The following is an 18,693-nucleotide window of genomic DNA, read 5'->3' as shown; positions in this document are numbered from 1 at the left end:
ATCTCTATTCCTCTATTAGATACAATGAAATAGAGGAAATTTTCCTGAGTCGACTCCGAAGGCACACTTCTCCGGGTTCAGTTTCATGTTGTATTCTCTAGTATGTCGAAGATTTCCTGCAAATGTTTCAAATGGTCTTCTTCTCGTAGGAACTAAACTAAACCTCCATATATTTCCCTATTTGTTCCTCAAACATTCGGTTAACTATGCATTGAGTGCGGCATCACATTATAACAATAAGTGCCGAACTTAGTTATGAAAGACGTTTTCTCTTGGACACCCGGGTCCATCAATATTTGGTTGTACCCTGAAAGACGTCGAGAAATCTCAGTGTCTCATGCCTTGCCATCACATCGATCATTCGGTTGATGTTAGGCAAAGAAAATGAGTCCTTTGGGCATGCCTTATTCAAGTCCTTATAATCTACACACATTCTAAGTTTGTTTCTCTTTTTAGGTACGACGACTATGTTAGCTAGCCAATCCAGGTATTTGACTTCCCGAATGGAACCTATTTTTAAGAGTTTAGATACTTTGTCTTTGATGAATAAGTGCTTGACTTGGACTGTGTCCTCCTCTACTGTTTGATCGGGTGGAAGTTCGGATCCAAGCTCAATTTGTGAGTAGTTATCTCCTGTGGGATTCTTGTCATGTCTAAGTGGGACCAGGCAAAACAATCGGCATTAGCTTTAAGAAAATCAATGAGTCTTTTTCCGAGCATGGGGGTTAGCCCCGTACCCAGGTATACCTTTCTATCTAGTAAATGCTCGAACAATATGATTTGTTCTAGTTCCTCGATCGTTGACTTGGTGGCATCGGCATCATTGGGTGCTACAAAGGATCTCGGGACCCCAAAATCATCTTCTTCGTTGGTTAGACGCTCCTCCCGTTTCTCGGCTCGGTCAAATCCGAGACCTATGATTGCTATTTAGTGCCTTTCTCTTCGATCGGTCACTCAGGTTTTGATGTCGTGACCGTTGATATTGGGGTCACCTCTATGACGGCGAACATCTCCTTTGTGGCCGGTTGTTCCCCGTATACTATTTTGACCCCCACAAAGAGTTGGAAATTTCAACATTTGGTGCAAGGTTGATGGTACCACCTGTTGACGGTCAATTTTGACCCTCCCTTTTTAAAATAATTTATTTATACTTAATAATCTGCAATGAATATTTTGAAAATATTTTCAATCAATAATACGTTTTTCACAAAATTAATTAATTAATAGTAGTTTTGAAAGTAATGATTTAGTATTAGTATTATTGTAATTATAATTAAATATATCGTACTTACTATTTTAAGATTATTAACATAACTTCTATATATATCACATAGGTAACTTCTCTCTCTCTCTCTCTCTCTCTCTATATATATATATATATATATATATATCACATAGTCTTTATAATTAATTTAATGAATTACTCCTTAATTTCTAATTAATTAGATTATTGTGTTAATAATTCAAAAGTAGTGTTACAATTTAGAAAAAAAAAAGTATTTACAAATAATTAGTTGCAATAATTAGTAGTATGTTTGATAATTATAATTTTACTATATTTTATTGAAAATAATTAATTATATTTAAAGTAATTTCAAAAAGGGTTAAAAGCCAAAAGGCTATAATTGCAACTTTTCAATTAAACAAAAATTATCTTTTAAATTCATTTTGGTCCAAATACATAAGCTCAATCTGAAATGACCCAGTCCAAACAACCCCTCCAATCCACCTTGGAAATTCTAGCCATTCTTTTTAAACAAATCGAAGCATGCCACGTCACCCATCTCCAACACACACAAAACAAACACAATTGATTTGGGTCGTCCGTTTCTATGATCAACAACCCACGATTTTTGACTCTACTTCCTCTTTAAATTAAAACACCCAGAGATTTAATCCAGCCATTGGATCATAAGGATCCAACATCCACACAAATTCCGCACAAGAAAATGCTTAAGTCCCATATTATTAGGACCATTGATCTTTGATCAACGACCCAAATCCAATCTCCCTATCTTAAACCTAAAGGCCCACCCCAAATCCCCAAAACCCTAATCATTTCCCCCATGAGCACGGCCGCCTCCCTTTCCTCTTTCTCTCCCTTTTCTCTCAACCTCACATGCTCAAATCAATCGAAAGACCTTGCACAAATTCGTGCAAGGTCATGAATCTATCAAGAAATCATCCTTCTTGTCTCTTATGTCTGTGATTCTCACTGAATATTTCCCCTTTCATCGATAATATTCAAAATTCCCCAAATCCGAACCCCAGACCAAAAGAACTAAACTTTAAATCTCATGATTTCTCTTACGCTCCATTAAATCGGAGCATGCATGACTATTTCTCAGAGCTCCATCTTGTTATTCGATGTCCAGAGGTCAGCACAGTGATCTATGTACATTGGATGTCTTAGCCGATGGAGTTTACTAATCAATGGTCATTCCTGATGTCACGACCCAAATTCACCCTCCGTTAATCGTCGTGACGACACTTAATCTCTACGACTAGGTAAGCCTAACACTTGCAGAAATAAAATGAAAAACATGAAAATTAACAAATAGCAGTAACATATATTTTAATAAGCAATTGAGATGCCGCTCAGCATATACAATAATCAACTCTCGAAATATACATGACACTTCGAAGAGCCGGAACACCGTAAGTCACAAGCTTCTATGAAGTTCTAAATGTTCTATACATCAGTGTCTATAGATATAAGAGAAGAATCAACATAGAGGGATAGAGGGGGACTCCGAGGATCTGCGGGCGCGGGCAGATGTACCTTGAAGTCCTCCAAAATAGCAACGACTACAACTAAGGACAAGGCTAATAAAAGGAACCTGGATCTGCAGACGAAAAATATGTACAAAAAAAGATGTGAGTACACCACAGCGGTACCCAGTAAGTGCCGAGCCTAACCTCGATCGAGTAGCGACGAGGTCAGATCAGGCCCACTGGTATATAATAATAAAAACATGAGAATAAGCAGTATAATAAGAGACTAAAGTTCAACAAAGGAAAGCACAGTGAAATAACATAATAGTGCACGGAATTAAGAGACAGGGGATCTCCCGAGATACCGTCTTGTAGTCCCAAAAGTAAATATGCAGGGAGAATTCCCGAGGTACCACCTCATAATCTCAAAGTAAATGTGCAGGGGGGATCTCTCGGGATACCGTCCCGTAGTCCCAAAAGTAAATATGCAGGGAGAACTCTCAAAGTACCTCCTCGTAGTCTCAACGTAAATCTGTAGGGGATATCCTGGGATACCGTCCCGTAGTCCCAAAATAAATACACAACGCAATCAATTACAAACGATAAGTACAGTAAGTGAATCTACAATATAGACTAAGTACAAGTCGGGAAAGAAGCAGGAATTCAATAGGCATGCTGCAAAGAGTTCAATTAAGCAAATAAGGCACGTAAAAATGTTATTCCAAGCTAACAGGTTAACTATGCATTCTAGTATATTCAATTAAGGTGGAAACAGGGAATTGCTCAGTAAAAAATAGGTTTTTCAACAAATAGCTCGTGTACTCACTCGTCACCTCGCGTACACGGCGATCACATATGAAAATCGGTACCAAATCCTAAAGGGATTCCCCCCCCCACATGGTTAGGCAAGCCACTTACCTCGAACCAAGCTAAATCAGTCGGTAGCAATGCTCTTCCCACGAATATCTGACTTTGAATGGCCTAAATCTAGCCATAATCAATTACATACCATAAATATGGCTATAAGAAACTAATCTAGTCAATGAAATCTAAGTTAAAGCAAAAAATTAGGAAATCGCCCCAAAAAGCCTCCCCGAGCCCACGTCTTTGAATCGGGTAAAAGTCACAAAATATGAACACACATTCACTCATGAGTCCAACCATATAAAAATTACTCAAACCCGACCACGAATCCCCTTTCAAAACTCGAAATCTTAGTTGAAGAACTTCTTCCAATTTTCCCCAAATTTCAACACCAAAATCCTAAATTAAAGATGAAATTAATGATATATTAGTGGGATACAACCACAATAGAGTGTAGAATCATTACCCAATCGATGTCTCTGAAAATATCCCAAAATCTCGTCCAATTCTGAGCTCCCAAACTCAAGTTTTGATAAAAATGGCCAAACCCTCGTTATACTGCCCAGTGATTCCTTAATCGCGATCGCGGAAATAGCCTCGCGATCATGAAGCACAACTTCGCTGCCCCAGAATTTAACCCTACACAAACATGGAAAACTCCACATGAACGCGATTCACTGGCTCTCATACTTACACGATCGCGAACAACCCCACGCGTTCACGAAGAACAACACTTGAATTACACTGCTGCTTTACTTCCTCTTTGCGAACGCGGCCTAGCCCACGCGTTCGCGATGCACAACCTGACCAACCTACGCGATCGCGTCCCCATATTCACGAACGCGAAGAACAACTTCAGATAGCCTCTCAAATTCCTTACGCGATCGCAAGACCTCTCTCGTGAAAGCGATGAAGTAAAAGTCTACAACAAAACACCAGAAAATCTGTTATCTTCCACAAGTCCAAAATTTTGCGTTAATCATCCAAAATCAACCCGAGGATCCCGGAACCTTAACCACACATACCAACCAATCCTAAAATACCATACGAACTTAGTCGAACCCTCAAACCACATCAAACAATGCTAAAATCACGAATTGCCCTCCAATTAAAACTTAAAGAACTTGAAACTTCCAAATCCGACAACCGATGCCGAACCAAACCAAACCACGTCCGATTGACCCCAAATTTTGCACACCAGTCATATTCAACCTTACGGACCTATTACAACTTCCAAAATCTGCATCTGGCCCCGGTATCAAAATTCCACTACTGGTCCAAATCTCCAAAACTTCGACTTTCGCCATTTCAAGCTTAAATGAGCTACAGACTTCCAAAATACTATTCGGACACGCCCCTAAGTCCAAAATCACCTAACGAAACCGATGGAACTCCATTATGGAGTCGTCTTCACACGGTTCTGACTACGGTTCAAATCCTAAGATTAAGCCTCCATTTATGGACTAAGAGTCCCAAAACACTCCAAAAACTAAAATAAAACCTCCCGGCAAGTAACAATAGTAGAAAAGGATACGGGGAACACAGTTAATAGGGGATCGGGGCTATAACTCTCAAGACGACCGGCCGGGTAGTCACATCCCCCCCCCCTCTTAAAATAGTCCTTTGTCCTCGAACGAGTATAGAGATATACTTGAAGCTGTGAAAAGATGAGGATAACGGCTGCGCATATCCTGCTCGATCTCCCAAGTCGCCTCCTCGACCGCCTGACCCCTCCATTACACCTTCACGGAAGCAATGTTCTTTGACCTTAGCTTCCTAACTTGCCTGTCCAAAATGGCCACTGGCTCCTCAAAATAAAATAGAACCATGTCCAACTGGACTTAGCTGAAATCCAATACATGAGTCGGATCACCGTGATACTTCCGGAGCATAGAAACATGGAATACCGGATGAACTCCTGCTAGACTGGGAGGTAAGGATATCTCATAAGCAACCTCCCCAACAAGCCTCAATACCTCAAAAGTACCAATGTACCTTGGACTCAACAAGCCCTTCTTTCCGAACCTCAGAACTCCCTTCATAGGCTATACCCGAAGCAAGATCTGCTCTCCAACCATGAATGCTACATCGCGAACCCTCCGGTCCACATAACTCTTTTCTCTGGACTAGGCTATGCGAAGTCGATTCTGAATCACCTTCACCAAATCCAGGGCACCATGGACCAAGTCTGTACCCTATAATCTGGCCTCGCCCGGCTCGACCCAACCCACTGGGGAGCGACACCGCCTACTATACAGAGCCTTATACGATGCCATTTGGATGCTCGACTGATAATTATTGTTGTAGGTAAACTCCGCAAGTGGTAAGAACTGATCCCACGACCCTCCAAACTCCATTACACAAGCACGAAGCATATACTCTAATATCTGAATAGTGCGCTGATAAGTAGGGATTTTAACATATTATTTGCTCTCTTTTACTTGTGTTTTAGGCCAAAAATGCTTGAAGGTATTCCCGGAAACTAATTAAATATGCTTGCTTGCAGGAATTATTCAAAATGAGCCAAAGGAATCAAAATCAACTCACAAAGGAGTCAAAAGTTGAACAAAAACCAAGGCTGGGCAAAGAGGTCTAAATTGCGGACTGCACAAATATTGTGCGGCCGCGAAAGCCATGATGCGGCCGCGATCATAATTATGCGGTCCGTAAGAGGGAGATTTAGAGTGTGATTTTGGGCTAAATGATGAGCGCGGACCGCACCAGAAATGTCCGGCCACTAAAGTCCCAGTGCGTCCGCAATTGAAATTACGCAGACCGCGATGACTCAGATTCAGAGAGCTGAAAACTTGAGCAAAAGAGAGAAGTGCGGACCATTCCAGAATTGTGCGGCCGTAGAAGTCCCTTGTGCGGCCGCGATCGAAATTATGCGGTCCGCAAGATAAAGAATGAGAGAGTTAATTTCAAGCTAAACTCAAGCAAGTGCGGACTGCGTCACGTTTATACGGTCGCATAATCTGGAGCGCGGCCGTACTTAGAATTATGCGGTCCGTGAAAGTTCAGCTCAGCCCAAATCCAAAAGAGAAGAACGCGTACCACATCAGAATTATGCAGCCGCGAAAGAAAGAGCGCGGCCGCACAATCTCCATAGGGGCATTTTTGTCAGATATTTTCATAACAAATCAGTGTGTGATAAATCAACTCGCTGGGGGTAACTTCATGAACACGCCTTATTCACCTACACAAGGACACATCTTCGGCGTGGCAAAGTAGAGTCAATGTTCCTCAGGGTGACCCAAATGTTATTCACCTACACAATGAGCTACATGATCATGGGCAAGCTATTGTGGAGTTGACAACCACCATGAACCAATTGTCCAAGGCTTAGCTTCAATAGGTTTAAGGGTCGAAACTAGTAAATGCTATGGAAGGGGTGAACATGATGGTAAACAAGAGATAGAAACGAGGTCAGCAAGTACAAAACCATCCAAAACAATTTGAGCAAAGTAATAGTGGATATAATGAAGATGATTCATATGATGAGCAAGACGAAGAGGTTCAATATGTCAACAATTGTCAAGATCAAAGAAGCAATACTCCAAATCAGCAACAATGGAGATCACAAGGAAACTGGAACAACCAAGGCCACCAAGGAAATTGGAGTGGTGGCAACAACAATAATCAAAGTAGTTGGGGTAATCAAGGTAATCAAGGAAATAATCAAGGTAATTAGGGTGGCAACAATCAAAGCAATAGGGGGAACAATAATAATCAAGGGGGTTGGAACAATAGCAATCAAGGAAATTGGGGGTCGGGCTTTCAGAGGCCCTCGATGTATCAACAAACAAACAACCCGCCTCCATATCATTCGCAAGGTCATAGTTCTTCTAATAGTGAAATGGGACGGATTGAAAATATTTTTAAGCAAATTATAGAGAAAAACGCTGACTCTGATGCCCAATTAGACTCCCACAACACTTCTATCCGCGACTTGGAGGAGACGCAAGAAGAAGTGAACCCGTCTAGGAAGAACGTGACTGACATGCTGGAACCGGTAGTACCAAAGGCTAAGGTACCAATGCTATGGCCTTCTCCTCCATACCCTCAAAGACTTGCAAAGCAAAAAATGAGAATAAATTAAATAAATTTATTGATATGATGAAGAGTTTATCGATAAATGTGTTGTTGGTTGAAGCCTTAGAACAAATGCCTGGATATGCCAAGGTCATGAAGGATTTGGTAACAAAGAAGATATCAATGAACTGTGAAATGATCAAAATAACACATCAAGTGAGTTCTATGGTGCACTCCCTGGATCCAAAGTTGGAAGACCCCGGTGCTTTCACAATCCCGTGCACTATTGGGAGTGCCAATTTCGCCAAAGATTTATGTGATGTGGGAGCAAGTATTAACTTGATGCCCTATTCTGTGTTCAAAACGTTGGGGATTGGGCAACCAAGACCCACATCCATGAGGTTGCAAATGGCAGATCGGACAATGAAAAGGCCATTAGGGATAACTGATGATGTGTTAGTTAAGGTCGACAAGTTCATCCTTTCCGCAGATTTTGTGATACTTGATTGTGAGGTTGACTACGAGGTGCCAATCATTATTGGGAGACCTTTCCTTGCTACAGGGAAGGCCTTAGTTGATGTGGAATCTGGAGAGCTCACCTTTCGGGTGGGCGATGAAAATGTGGTGTTCCATGTTTGTAAATCAATGAGGCAGACAAAGAGAAATAAAGTGTGTTCATTCGTGGATATTGTGACCGAAGTAATTGTTGATGACACAAGTGATGTGATATATGTGGGAGATACCTTGGAAATTGTGTTGTTGAATCATGATGAGGATGAGAAGGAAGGCTTTGTAGAATGTGTCAATGCTTTGCAAGACTCCACCAATAAAGCCCTCAATCGAGGAGCCTCTCACCTTGGAGTTAAAGCCTTTGCCTTCACCCCTCATGTATGAGTTTCTAGGCCCTTGTTCCACTTTACCTATTATTATTTCCTCGTTCTTAACTAACGTGAAGGTAGATGCCACCCTTGCGGTGCTTCAAAGGAGGAAGAAAGCAATAGGTTGGACATTGGCGGATATTAGGGGTATAAGCCCCGCCTTTTGCATGCACAAAATCAATTTTGAGGAGGATGCCAAACCCTCCGTGGAACATCAAAGATGATTGAATGAGGCCATGCAAGAGGTAGTAAAGAAAGAGATCATTAAGTGGTTGGATGCCGGGATGGTTTACCCCATTTTCGATAATTCGTGGACCTCGCTGGTGCAATGTGTCCCAAAGAAAGGGGGCATGACTATGATAACAAATGACAAAAATGAATTGATCCCCACAAGAATTGTCACCTGGTGGAGAGTATGCATGGATTATAGAAAGCTCAACAAAGTTATGCAGAAAGACCATTTTCCTCTTCAATTTATTGATCAAATGTTGGATAGGTTAGCCAGACATGCTTATTATTGCTTTTTCGATGGATATTCAGGATATAACCAGATTCTTATTGCACTTGAAGACCAAGAAAAGACCACCTTCACTTGTCCATATGGCACTTTCGTATTCTCGCGGATGCCATTCGGGTTATGCAATGCACCGTCAATTTTTCAGCAGTATATGATGTCCATCTTCACCGATATGGTGGAGGACTTTCTCGAGATTTTCATGGATGATTTATTTGTCATGGGGGATTCTTTTGAATAGTGCTTGGATAACTTGGATAAGGTATTGGCACATTGTGAAGAAACTAGCTTGGTGTTGAATTGGGAGAAGTGTCACTTTATGGTCAATGAGGGCATTGTCCTCGGTCACATGATTTCCAAGAATGGTATTGAGGTTGAAAAATCAAGAATTGAAGTGATATCCAAACTCCCTCCCCCTATTTCCGTAAAGGGAGTGAGAAGCTTTCTAGGTCATGCGGGGTTTTACCGCCGATTCATCAAGGACTTTTCTAAGGTGGTAAACCCCTTGTGAACACTCTTGAAGAAAGATGCCAAGTTCTTTTTCATTGAATATTGTATGAAGCCATTTGAACTACTCAAGTATAAGTTGACTACCACTCCTATTATCACCGCGCCAAATTGGATCTTACCATTTGAGCTCTTGTGTGATGCAAGCAATGTCGCGGTTGGTGCGTTATTGGGGCAATGAATTAATAAGATCTTTCATCTTGTATACTATGCTAGCAAGACCATGAACGAGGCCCAAGTCAACTATACGGTGACCGAGAAAGAACTCCTAGCCATTGTCTTTGCTATGGAGAAGTTTCGCCCATGCCTAATGGGTACAAAGGTGACTGTTCACACCGACCATGCGGCACTTCGTTATTTGATGAGCAAGAAAGACTCTAAGGCAAGGTTGATGAGGTGGGTGCTTCTATTGCAAGAGTTTGATCTAGAGATTCAAGACCGAAAGGGTAGTGAGAATCAAGTGGCGGACCACTTGTCCCGGTTGGAGGAGAGGGGAGGCCACATGATGGCCTTGAGATCAATGATTCATTTCCTGACAAACAACTCCTTTCCATTTCTGTGACTGGGATGTCATGGTTTGCCGATGTGTCCAACTATCTTGTGAGTGGCATTGTTCTGAATGAGCTCTCCTCAAACCAAAGGAAGAATTTCAAATGGGACTGCCTGGACTACTATTAGGATGAGCCATATCTCTTCAAAATTTGCACTAATGGTATTATCCGGAGATGTGTTCCAGAAGAAGAGCAATTGGGTATTCTTGAAGCTTGCCATTCTTTTCCCTATGGTGGTCACCATGGTGGGGAGAGAACTGCTACAAAGGTCCTAAGATATGGATTCTATTGTCCTACCTTGTACAAAGACGCTAGCGAGCTCATTAAGCATTGTGATGATTGCCAAAGGGCCGGTGGGATCTCCTAGAAAAATGAGATGCCTCTCACCACCATCCTTGAGATTGATATTTTCAAGGTGTGGGGCATCGACTTTAGGGGTCCATTTGCTAGCTTGTGTGGGAACACCTATATTTTTGTTGTTGTGGATTACGTTTCCAAATGGGTTGAAGTTGTGGCTTCGCCCAGTAATGAAGCACGGAGTGTGGTGGATTTCTTGAAGAAAAGCATATTCACAAGGGTCGACACCCAAAGTGCCATCGGTAGTGATGGGGGTTCATATTTTTGCAACAAAGCCTTTGACACTTTACTCTCCAAGTATGGTGTCACTCACAAGGTGTCAACCCCCTATCACCCCCAGGCAAGTGGATAGGTTGAAGTCTCCAACAGGGAGATCAAGAGTATTCTATCCAATATTGTCAATGCAAATCGGACTGATTGGTCAAGGAAACTTGACGATGCTCTTTGGGCCTATAGAACAACTTACAAGACTCCAATTGGTATGTCTTCGTATTGGTTGGTGTTTGGGAAAGCATGTCACCTTCCGGTGGAATTAGAGCATAAGCCCATGTGGGCGTTGAAGAAATTGAACCTTGAGTGGGATGTAGCTGCCAATCTTCAGGTGGAGCAATTGAATGAACTTGATGAGTTCCGGTTCCATGCTTACTCCAGTTCATCATTGTATAAGGACAAGATGAAGTACCTACATAATAAGTATATTCAGAACAAAGAATTCAAAGAAGGTGACCTTGTTCTTTTATTCAACTCTTGGTTATGGATGTTTCCAGGAAAGCTTAAATCAAAGTGGAGTGGTCATTTAGAAGTGGTACATGTGACTCCTTTTGGTGCTCTTGATTTGAAAAATAAGAATGGTGAGATCTTTAGAGTTAATGGGCACCGGGTGAAGCACTACCTTGGTAAGGTTGATGATGGCCACATTGTGGCATTGCTCCATTTCAAATAAATGACGATAACATGCATCGTGGCGCGACGTTAAATCAGGCGCTTCTTAGGAGGCAACCCATGTGTTTTTCTTTCTTTTGATTTTCTTGTTAGATTAGGCATTATTTTGGACTAACTGGTTGTGAAGTATATGCAGGAATTGGGTGTGCAGTGCAAAAAATTGACAAGACAAAAATTGGCCAAGTGGTAAAATTGTGCGGACCGCACAAGCCCTTCGCGGCCGCACAATTCTGTGCGTGGCCGCATAATTCTGTGTGAGGTTGCACAGCTGAAAGATGGAAAATTCCAACTCTCTGAAGTTTGGCATGACAAAATCCCTTCAGGATACGCGACCACGATCAAAATTTCATGGACCACACAGATTGTGCGGCCGCAGCCATTTTTATGCGGACCGCGTCACTGAATCAGCTGCTGAGTTAGAAAAGGTAAAAAGTATAGACCGCACCAAAATTATACAGCCGCACTCAGTTAAGTCTGTGGGCCAACATGGTAAGGGTATAAATAGGACTTTTTGAGACTATTCACACTTTACACACTCTGACCTCTCAAACTAGACTAAAGCACAGTGCACTCTTTCTTGTTTCAATCTCATCCCATATTCATCAAGTATTGATTTCCTACTACATTTCATTACTGGTATGTTGATTTCAATGATAATTTCATATTTTTCTTTTCTTTTCTCTTTGTTTTAGTTTTCTTTTTATCTAGGGTTCGATTAATGCCAAAAATGTCAAATTGATGCTTGATTCTTGCTTAGAAGCATGTGGGTAGTGTTTGAATGCATAATGGGGGGTTGGGGTTAGTAGCTTTTATTGTTTAATTGTTACAAATCATGCCTAATTAGTGAAAACCCTAGTATTAGTTGTACTTCAGTGCCGCTCTAATTTGAATTTCGCGGCCGCACACATTTTTGTGCGATCCGTGCTAGGGTATGCAGCGTTATACAAAAATGTGCGGTTCGCGATACCCTAGGTTGAAGGCACTTGTCATTGCTAAGTTTGTGCGGCCGCACTCAATTTTGTGTGGTATGCGGTTGGTTTTTGCGGCCGCACTCAATTTTGTGCGGTCCGCACAATTAAACTTCAGAGACCCAACAAATCCATTATGCGGACGCACTTAATGTTTTGCGCTCTGCGATGGGTTTTCACAGCCGCACTCAAAAGTATACGGTCCGTGCTGAGGTAACTTCAGAGAACCAGTTGTATTAACCTAGGATCTCCATGACCACACTCACTTGTGTGCGGTCCGCGATAGGTATTATGCGGGTGCACTCATCTTTGTGCGGTCCGCGATTGGCAGTCCGCAACCGCAATCACTTTTGTGCGGTCTGTGCTGCCCTGTTCTGAGAAGCAGTATCTTTCTTTTCAACCATAATTTAATAACACATGTAGAACCCGAATTCTAACTGACTTTCACTACTTGTGTGTTGCAGACAATGGTGCGTTCTCGTGGTCGAGGTGATACTTCCAAAGGGAGGGCAGAATACTCCTGAGGCCGAGCTAGAGGAAAACCTAGCATGCCACTATTAGTCCAGAAAGTCTTGGGCAAAAAGACTACTCTCAGTAGACCACCTCCGGAGTCCTTAGACACCAGTGAATACCTCCTCCTCTAGTTCTTCTGATGGCTCATAGGGAAGTAGTCAGGCATATGAACCATCTTCCCCACCTGCTACAACACCTGCCACAACAGTTACCACAATCAATTTAGATGATGATGATGATGAGGTCCCGGATGATGGGAGAGGGGGTGATACAATATTGGGAGGCCTGTCTAGATCAAGGAAGCCGGAAGTGTGGGCTGATAGATTTGTAAGTGAAAAGGCGTATGCACAATTTCAGGAATGGTGTCCCCAAAATTCGCTCACTCTTGAGCGACAATTCATAACCAAAGACCTAAGCCAACACAATCTGAATGTCCTAAAGCAATTTATGGAGAGAAGAGGATGTAAATGGTTCACCGACCAATTGCAATATGCCAATGAATACCTCGTCAAGGAATTTTTTGCCAATGTTGCCCACATAAAAAAGGGTACAAAGGTGACGAAGGTCCGGAACTTGAAAATCTGGTTTGATGGCCACGCACTGAATAGCTATATAGGGTTTGAGGAGGTTGAGGCAGTGCAATACCTGGAGAAGCTAGCCTTCGGTGATGCAGTTCGCCCATTGCTAGCTGAGATACTTGTTATTCCAGGGACAACACCTGCATGGCTCACAGCAGGAATTCAAATTATCAGAGCCACCCTTAACTTTGAAGCAAAATGGTGGAAAACATTCGTGTGTAGCCGTCTTGACCCATGCCAGCATGAGAATGTCCTTCCACTCCCCCAGGCAGTATAGGTAGCTTCCATCATGGCAGGCTATCCTTTTAATGTAGGAAACTTGTTATCCTACAACATTTCCAATGCAGTCCAGAAAGAAGAAAGATTGTATCCCTACCCCAACTTCCTCACAGAGTATTTCCAAGACCAAGGGATAGAGCCGAGACATTTTGATATGGAGGTGAAGGCTAAAAAGCCTTTCTCATGGTACCACCTCCAGGGAGCGGACAACCCTAAATTCAAGGGTAAAGCCACTACCTTCACTGGCCAGTTTGAAGAGCCAAGGGTAGTGGCCACCGGGTCAGTTGTCGATCCCTCCAGAGCAGCCGGTACTTCTGCCGGAGTAGCTGCCATGCCTCCTCCTTTCTCCGGACCATCCCTCTCAGTGCCACTGTCAGTGCCCACATCTTCTACCTACCCTCAGACTGCACTGCAGGTTTCACAGACACTATCCAATCTCAACAACTGGATGCAGGCAGCTACCACAAAGTTGACTGCCATATCAAGTGCAGTGGCAGTACAGTCTTTAGCCCCATTGGAGCTTCAGGTACCTCCATCAGTGGAGGACTCTTTGAAGAAGATTCTGGAAAACCAGAAGAAGATTCTGGATGACCAGAAAAAGATCCGAGAGACTCTTGATATACATGGAAGGATTATCAAGGATTTGGGGAAGCAGGTGAAGAAGATGCGGAAGACTCAGGCATCTAAGGAGTCGGTGGAGAAGTTGAGAAATGAGGTTGAGAAGATTGCTTCTGCTGGTGATATTCCACTGGACCTGCTAATAGAGGAAAAAGTCCCAGCAACATATGCAGTAGTGCCCGAGGCATCAGAGGCAGTAGCCGGCCAGTCTGAGGAGTCGGCTGCCACTTTACACACTACTGAAGAGCTGAGTCAGATGCTCAGCAACCCTGTAGTCCCCCAGTCAGAGAATGTGGAGATCCAGTTAGAGGATACGGAGGGAGCTGATGAGCCCGTCCATTTTGAGGACCCGATGCAGACATAGACTACATAGGGAATTTTCTATACTCTCTACCTTTTTCCCCATGTTCTTATTTGTTATGAGCATTGAGGACAATGCTATTTTTCATTTTGGGGGTGGTCCATTTTGATTTGATGACATTTGGTATGTAATAACCATTATAATATTTTTCTTTATCTTTATTTTCACTTTTGGTATGTATATATTCTTACCATTCGATGTATATATTCATTTCCATTATGTATATATTCGCTTTACTTCATTTTGTACAATTCACTCTACTTTCCGTAGTTTACTTCATAACTTCTTTCATTGTTTTTCCTTAGTAGCATAGCTTCTTATTTACTTTAGTAGCTTCTTTTTAAGTTGTTAGCTTCTTTTTATGTTTTGTGTGAACAATAAGCCTTTGGTTTTCTTAATGCCACGGTTCTTTCCAAAGGTGGATGTTATGTGAACCGCGTGGCTCTTTCCAACGATGGATGGCGTGACAACCTTTTTAAGGGATGGAGTCTGTTTTCTTTATGTTTTTGTGTATATGGTAGTAATGAATAAAAGTATCTCAAGTAGGCTTCACTTGGTACTAACACTTTTACCTTTGACCTTATGGTTAGAAACAAGTTAATTGGCAAAGAATAACTCTAGTTGTGACCTTTAGACTCATATGTTGACTAAAACAATCATCGAGTGGTTTCTTTGAACCATTTGATATTTTCAAACTTAGCTATGGTTGTTGTGGGCCCTCGACACTGTTCTCTTTAACAATCCAGGAGCTTGAGAGGTGGGGTATTGAATTGCAAGTCCAAGTTCTGTACACACATGATCTACTGAAGACCTTGCACTTACTCATCATAAGCATCATGAAAAATCGAGTTCCCCTGACTCAACCCTTCCATAGCCACATACAATATCTTACCAACTTCCTTTCTGGATGTAGGCATCGTCGTATTATGAATAGGATAGAGTTTAGGAAATAGAGTTCTTACAATTGAGCTCTATCACACGATCTAGAGTAAGAAGAAAGAGTGACAGTCTTAAATGCCCTGTAGCCTCCTGCTTATAAGTGTAGCGAATGACACACCCATATATAAGACTCTACTAGACACGGCTTGTAGACTCCCTAGGACAGAACTGCTCTGATACCACTTTTTGTCACGCCACGAACCGGGGGGCGAGATCGGTACCCGGTGCCTCACCTATTCTTGCGTACCAACTTGCCACTAAGGGACTCTGAACATACAATGTCATACTTTGTCCATCGGCCACATTGCAAGACAATTGCGAATGCTGACTAAATATCAATACAAAGCTGGGCCGACAAGGCCATCATAACTACTACAGCTAGCAAACCAACAAAATATATATAAAAGACCTACAAGCCCAACATACTGCATTAACTGACAGGATATGTCTACAAGCCTCTACTGATGGATATATTGTGATCGGAATAGGGCCCCGACCTACTCATAACATATATACATATATACACAAGATGTACATAAAGCTCAAGACCCGGCAACTCCGAAGGTCATGGAGATTACTGATCACGCTGAACTCGGGCAACACCTAATGAGGAGGTCTACCCATCTATCTGTATGAACCTGTATGCATGAAATGCAGTGCCTCCAGAAAAGGGACATCAATACAAAATAATGTACCGAGTATGTAAGGCAATATACTGAAATCTGAAACTGAACTAATAATATAATAACTGAAAGTAACTGGGAATCAAAGATAATCTAAAGATATGCTCACCTGCTGATACTGACTCAACTCTCTCAACAAAGTAAGTAAAATAGTTGTCCGGCCTTATAAGGCTCGGTATATATAACTGCTCTGCCGTAGTAGGCTCGCTCATAGGTGCTTGTCCATACTAGGCTCTGTATCTCGGCCAACTGGGCTCGCTCATAGGCGCTCGGCCACACTAGACTCGGTATATAACTTACCATCTTATCAGAGGTTGCCCAATAGGGGCCTGCCCATTGATTATAGCTCGATGATAATGAAAATATTGTAATACTGTATATATAGGCTCTCTTCTCTCTTGACTGGAAGAAGACAATACTCAATTAAATATGAAGTCCCGATAAGGAGAATACTGTAATTTATGAGACTAGGATAATGTATATAAATTCGGGAATATGAACTTATCTTTATGCTTCGTTATCAAACACATGTAATACAAGATCATGCCAAAATGAAAGAAAGGTTTATCTTTACCATATCTGAGCCAATTCTCTTGACAAACCCTCTAATACACGCCAATTGCGACAAAACACATAACGGCGGATCGAAGTAAGAAAAAATTTGCATGATATTCTTGAGATATATTGTACCGTGCTCTCTTAGAATTGTATCTCGACCAATCCAGATTCGTGCTTCTTTTTCCTTTCCGTGTTTGTACACTCAATATAGTGTACTTTTAGAGATCTATTCACATAGAAGCTTAATTCCTCACAAAAACATGAACCAATAAATGGCTTTTAGGCAAAGTGATTCATCCGTTACTACCATCCTACCTTAATAAGGTAAGAAACCTTCTTAAAAATGTTTGCTTGAACTCCATTTGTATGGAAATCTCTAACAAGTCTTAGCATCACTCTTTGAATAAGGTAAGAGATCTCTTAAAGTTATATGTTATGGGCCCCACTATGTGATGACTTGGCCACAAACACTCCTCCAATCTTGCAACCTTATCTCAAGACTTACTTAGTCACATTAGGCTTAATTAAGCCTTTTATGCTTGCTGCCACGTTGAGGGGGGGTTGTCTCCCTTAAGCTTTATCCAAAAATTCCATTTACAAATTAATCTCCCACTTAAATATCCATAATTATCCAATTATCCCCACAATTAAGAAGTATCTCAAATTACTTATAATACTACTCGCTTTTAACACACTTTGTACACCTTACTATCATGGTCATGTAATACCTTGTATGGAACTAGTCCATAAATACCGGGTATTGTAGCTCGGACCGTATTTTATCCCAAATTGTCAAACTTCGTCGAAACGTATTTTCTTCAATTTTCTTACCCTCTCACCTACGCGAATTTACTTATTCCTTGTTTGAAATAATATAATACTTATAATCCCAAAATAATCTCATTCCCGAGCTTTCATCAATTTATTTATGGCGTACTTTCACGTACGAAAATATGGGGTGTAACATCATTCCCTCCTTTGGAACATTCGTCCTCGAATGTTGATTGATGCACTTCTCATTTTCATAACCTATGTCTTCTGAATACTCTAGTACTCTCCTTGCCATATAGGTAACTGTTCTGTGAATAATTCCAAAGGCCAGGGCATTCCCCCCTTTAGGCCTCTTTCTCACACCACGACTTGTGGTCGGAATCCTTCCAATCTCGTAACTGTTGCTACCTTTTCGTCATGCCGCCTGTACGACTTTTTCCTTTTATGTGTGCTTATGCGACTCTTCTGTCCTTTTTCCTCCAGTTTTTATCCAATCTCTAGGATTCACTTTGTGAATATATATAGAGTTATGACAAGTTGTCCCTCTAGGTGTCTATAGGTATACTTGAAGTTCTTCGCTCGGTACTTTGTTGAACTTACGAATATTGCTATATCTTGTTTCATAGCTTTGGTTATATCTCCTTGTGGCTTTACTACATCTAGGTAGGTTAGTATACCATCACTCTTACTTCGATTTATCGTTACTGAGGTCTACTACCAAACTCCAGGTTACTCTCGTTGCTTATCCTATATGTCTAAATCTAAGTCCTTTAATGCTTCCTCATTACTGTTCATCTTAAGAATGACGGCCTAATCTCATCTCATACTTTGAAACTTTTACCCATCCATTGTTGATTCACCTCAATGTTTATCTACAATCTTCCATTGATAACTTAAACCTTCTTACGTAATATATTGCCACTAGGGCTTACGTTGCATCGTGGAATATTTGAAGTGATTTTCCTGATCCACCTGGGGGCGATACTGTACTTCCATAACCCTATTTCATATCATAGTCATCCCAATGCAATTCGCCTTACGTGGGTATTTTAATTCTGTACAATT

At 41.6% G+C, this 18,693-nt stretch overlaps 1 protein-coding gene across 1 annotated transcript; it reads left to right on the top strand.

Annotated features, from left to right (window-relative positions):
- Positions 1–7,058: 7,058 nt before the first annotated feature.
- Positions 7,059–10,428, top strand: LOC138901839 (uncharacterized). Its single transcript, XM_070189636.1, has 8 exons — positions 7,059–7,262; positions 7,463–7,609; positions 7,702–8,499; positions 8,567–8,636; positions 9,030–9,100; positions 9,245–9,427; positions 9,527–9,667; positions 10,189–10,428. The coding sequence occupies exons 1-8, from the start codon at positions 7,059–7,061 to the stop codon at positions 10,426–10,428; spliced, it is 1,854 nt and encodes a 617-aa protein (XP_070045737.1).
- The last annotated feature ends 8,265 nt before the right edge of the window (positions 10,429–18,693 follow it).

Source organism: Nicotiana tomentosiformis, chromosome 11, assembly GCF_000390325.3.
Source record: "Nicotiana tomentosiformis chromosome 11, ASM39032v3, whole genome shotgun sequence".
Lineage (NCBI taxonomy): Eukaryota > Viridiplantae > Streptophyta > Magnoliopsida > Solanales > Solanaceae > Nicotiana > Nicotiana tomentosiformis.
The sequence above is the reverse complement of the archived record's forward strand: the minus strand, read 5'-3'. Positions and strand labels throughout refer to the sequence as shown.